At 40.2% G+C, this 4,090-nt stretch overlaps 1 protein-coding gene across 2 annotated transcripts in view; it reads left to right on the top strand.

Moving 5' to 3' along the window:
* LOC101852309 (tryptase beta-2) overlaps positions 1–3,630 on the top strand; it is a 31,332-nt gene extending 27,702 nt beyond the window's left edge. For both annotated transcript variants that reach the window (XM_005093763.3, XM_005093762.3), the window contains exons 5-6: positions 426–592; positions 2,771–3,630. In XM_005093763.3, coding sequence (XP_005093820.1) covers positions 426–592; positions 2,771–3,031 — 428 coding nt within the window. In that variant the 3' untranslated portion in view covers positions 3,032–3,630. The remainder of the gene's footprint in view (positions 1–425; positions 593–2,770) is intronic.
* The last annotated feature ends 460 nt before the right edge of the window (positions 3,631–4,090 follow it).

Genomic DNA, 4,090 nt, shown 5'->3' with positions numbered 1-4,090 from the left:
ATCTATCTATCTATCTATCTATCTATCTATTTATCTATCTATCTATCTATCTATCTATTGATATGTCTCTCTCTATTAATCTATATTATATATCTCTCCGTGTACCTCTCGCTCTCTCTCTCTCTTCCCCTCTCCTTTTCTGCCCCTCTCTCTCCTTCTCTGCCCCCCCCCTCTCTGTCTCTTCTATCCCGCCTTATTTTCCTACCTGCCTCCCTCAATCTCACTCATTACCTCTATATCTATTAATCTCCCCCTTTCCCCCTACCTCATGTATCTCTCTTTCTTTCTGTCCCTCTATCTTCCGCTCTCTTTTACTCCCTCCCACCCTTTTCCATCTTTCTGTCTCTCCCCCCCCCTCCTCCCTTTCCCATCTCTCTCTCCTCCCGCTACCCTCCCCTTTTACATCCCTGCCCTTCCCACCTCAGACGACTACGGACAGCCCCAGTACGGCAACGGTACCATCGTGCCTCATGTCATCGACGTCAAGCGTGTATCCACGGCCGACTGTCGGAGAGCCTACGCCAAGTTCTGGCCCCTCATTGACCAGCGCGTCATGTGCTTCAACTCCAACACCAGGAGTGATACCTGCAAGGTTTGTCATTGGAATGACGCATAACACTGTTCTATCTAGAGACAACAACAACAATGCAACAATGCAACCATAACAATGATAATTTAGTTTTAGTAAGGTTTTACGGTGATAATAAAGACAATAGCAACAACAATATAGACAACAACAAAAACAGCAACAACTGCAACAAGAACAGCAGCAGCAGCAGCCGAAGCAGAAGCAGCAGCAACAACAAGATCAACAATGACAACAACTGCAAAAGTATAATGTTTATACAAATATAGGCGTATTGTTATGACACGACGAGAACTTTTGGAACGTTGCGACCGTCCACACAACTAACTCTTAAAAGAAGACCTGGACTACCAAGCAAGAGTCGAAAGGGAGGAAGAGTTAGGCCCCTCACACACTTGGTACATTTCCACTCATCAAACAGCTGCGAGTATGCAACTGAGACAATCTTCACCCGTTCGCCTCTCTAAGCCGCTAAGTGACATCACTCTTTGCAGTCGAGCGACGAGTAGAAGTTTTATATTTCCTAGTGTGGGCGGAGCTTTTGTAGTCGTGACCCGCCTTTTTTGGCAAAATTTCGCCATCTGTTTACCTTTGAAAGCGCAGCAATCCTGTCGCTCAGAAAAACGCGCAAACATCAGAAAATAATAATGCTTCCGCCACGTTTTGTCGTTCATAAGTCTGGGACGAAACGAGGTAAATTATATATATAACACGCACGCACACACACATACACACACACACACACACACACACACACACGCACACACACACACACACACACACACACACACACACACACACATATATATATATATATATATATATATATATATTTATATATATATATAATATATATATTTATATATATATATATATATAATATATATATTCTAAAGTTGACAATGACCGAAGTGTCCTTTCTTTTCTGAAACTTAGTGTTTCCTTATCAAACAAAGAAAAGAAGGAAAAAAGAGAAATATCTGATTTACGTGACTTCTATTGGCTGGTTGGTCTGTGTGATTTTGTGGTGCTGATGCTTTTTTCTGGTTTATACGTTCTGAGCACTAGATCAGAATTTAATTGACCACGTAATCCATCTAGCAGACATCTTTTGATGTCAGTCATCTGTGTTCAGTTCAAAAAGTCCAACTGATGAAGTTGAGAAGCTGTCTTGGAGAAAATGATTTGGCCAGACGTTTTTACTTTTCTTTTTTTTTGGGTAAAAACAAACTCCTTTTTAAAAATTACTTAGTCACATTTTCAGAAAGGGGGAAAAAAGTAACAAACAAAAATAAACTTAGGAGTTCGAGTATGAAAAAGCATTATTTAAGCCTTACTGAAGTCCTGTAAGAATGTGATTATGTACATGTACTAAAAATAAGTGAAATTCTATTATAGTATGATTATGTAACGAGAGTATGATTTTGTATTATTATACCCTTACTGAAATCTTCAGAGGGTCTGATTATGGAGCTCACTGAATCGCACAGAGCGGACGCAGATAAAACTACTTGCCATTAAGGGGGTAGTTAAACGCTACTACTCTACGTAGTATAAAACATTAACAGGATTACTTCCCTTCCATAGGCTTCATCAAAACAGGTCATCAGCGACTTGTGTACTTACTTTGAGTAAAACACTATACGTAGGCTACGTCTTCTGAAGTGATTAGAACATCCTTTTGACAAAGTATTTTGTTCCATAATGGATTATTTGCTGCATATGTCTACCCTGGCTTACTACCTGGCTCTTGAACACAGTTTCAACTCCTCTACTCTGAGGATAAGCACACAGATAGTTGGTTTCAAATCATCGTCGGGAATGTCTACTTTAGTTTGGCTGGCAGCAGTCAAAGTAATTTATGAAAATATACACAAACTGACCCTTTAAACTCATTTACACACCCACATGTAGGCCTCCACGGACACAGGTTAAAGTCACAAACACCTTCCATGGTGCACTTACAACATCACTAAACCAAATACCAGGCGTTATCCGTCGTAGACCTAGTTATAGAGACTTTTAAAAAGAGGATACAATAGAAAAAAACATAAAGAATAGTGAGTTCTGAAGTTAGAACTCAGATTTCTTCTAAACTCGGAAACATTGACTTTAGCCCTTTTTCTTTTTCTTTTAATTTTATTTTGTCATCAATCCGTCCATTTCTCCGTCTCTTGCTCTCAGGGTGACTCCGGCGGCCCCCTCGTCTGTCGTGACGGCCAAGGCCAGTTGCAAGTGACGGGCATCGTGTCGGTGGGCATGGGGTGTGCCCTGGTCGATTTCCCCGGCATCTATACGAGGGTTGCCGAGTACAGACCTTGGATCTTGGAGACGATAGAGACGCACTCGAACTGGGGTATGGCTGGCGACGAAGGCGACGCTGGCAGACAGGCGGAGCAGGATGAGGCCGAGAATCAAGCACAAGGGACGGAGATCCCAGCCTAAGGGACGGGGCTTCAGAATAAAGGGACAAGGGTCTCAGGACCACGTCGCCGCTGAATAACTCAGCTCATTTTGTTGTGTTGGACACAGTTGAAATCTCTTTAAGCCTCGAATGAAGAAGCATAATAAAACTCAGTTCTTAACTACACATATTATCTAACAGCATAATGTAAACATTTTCCTTCCTGTGAATCAGATCGTAAAATTATCTAGATGCATATCCACCCAAAAGCAGTTTTGATTTTAAGTTGCAAGACGTATTATCTCTTTCTAGACCAGCCTTAAAAGTCATGCTACTGTTCTGTGATATTTTTCGACAATTATACTCACACAGAAAACACAGATTCGGTGTAACTTAACTGCATTTTGGTAAACTAATTTTACCTCATTTTATGTACATACCTTAGAGCAGTGTTCGTCTTAAGTATTGCTCCCTGCAATAGTAATAGGCTAATACATACATAGTCTAGTTTTGTGCAATCACGCAATATTTCCAATTTCACCTTTATTTTGTTCTGTTGGAATGCAAAAGGACTGATCTTTGTGTTGAAAATAGTGACTGTAATAAGGCAACTAAAAACAATAAAACAAAAGCAAAACAATTGACCCTTTTAAATGATGATTGTTGTGACGATGATAGAGTTATTGATGATGATGATGATGATAATTTTGATGATGATAATGATGATGATGATGATGTGGATGATGTTGATGATGATGATGATGATAATGATTATGATGATGATGATGATGATGATGATGATGATGATGATGATGATGATGATGATGATGATGATGATGATGATGATGACCTTTGTCCTGTTTAACCTAACTTTTTGAAGAATTTCATTTTTTTAATCATCAGCTTAATACGCCATCAATTGAGTTACTTTTAAAAAAACTCAGACAAAAACCCAAAACACCCCCCCCCCCCCCCGACCCCCAAGAAAAACCAAACCTATGGGGAAACGCTATCCAATCGCTTCTGAGAGCATTACGTCGCAAACTGTAGTGACTACATTTTCACATCATTATCAACTGTAGCCTACTGACTAAGCTGCT

Source organism: Aplysia californica, unplaced genomic scaffold, assembly GCF_000002075.1.
Source record: "Aplysia californica isolate F4 #8 unplaced genomic scaffold, AplCal3.0 scaffold00069, whole genome shotgun sequence".
Lineage (NCBI taxonomy): Eukaryota > Metazoa > Mollusca > Gastropoda > Aplysiida > Aplysiidae > Aplysia > Aplysia californica.
The sequence above is the reverse complement of the archived record's forward strand: the minus strand, read 5'-3'. Positions and strand labels throughout refer to the sequence as shown.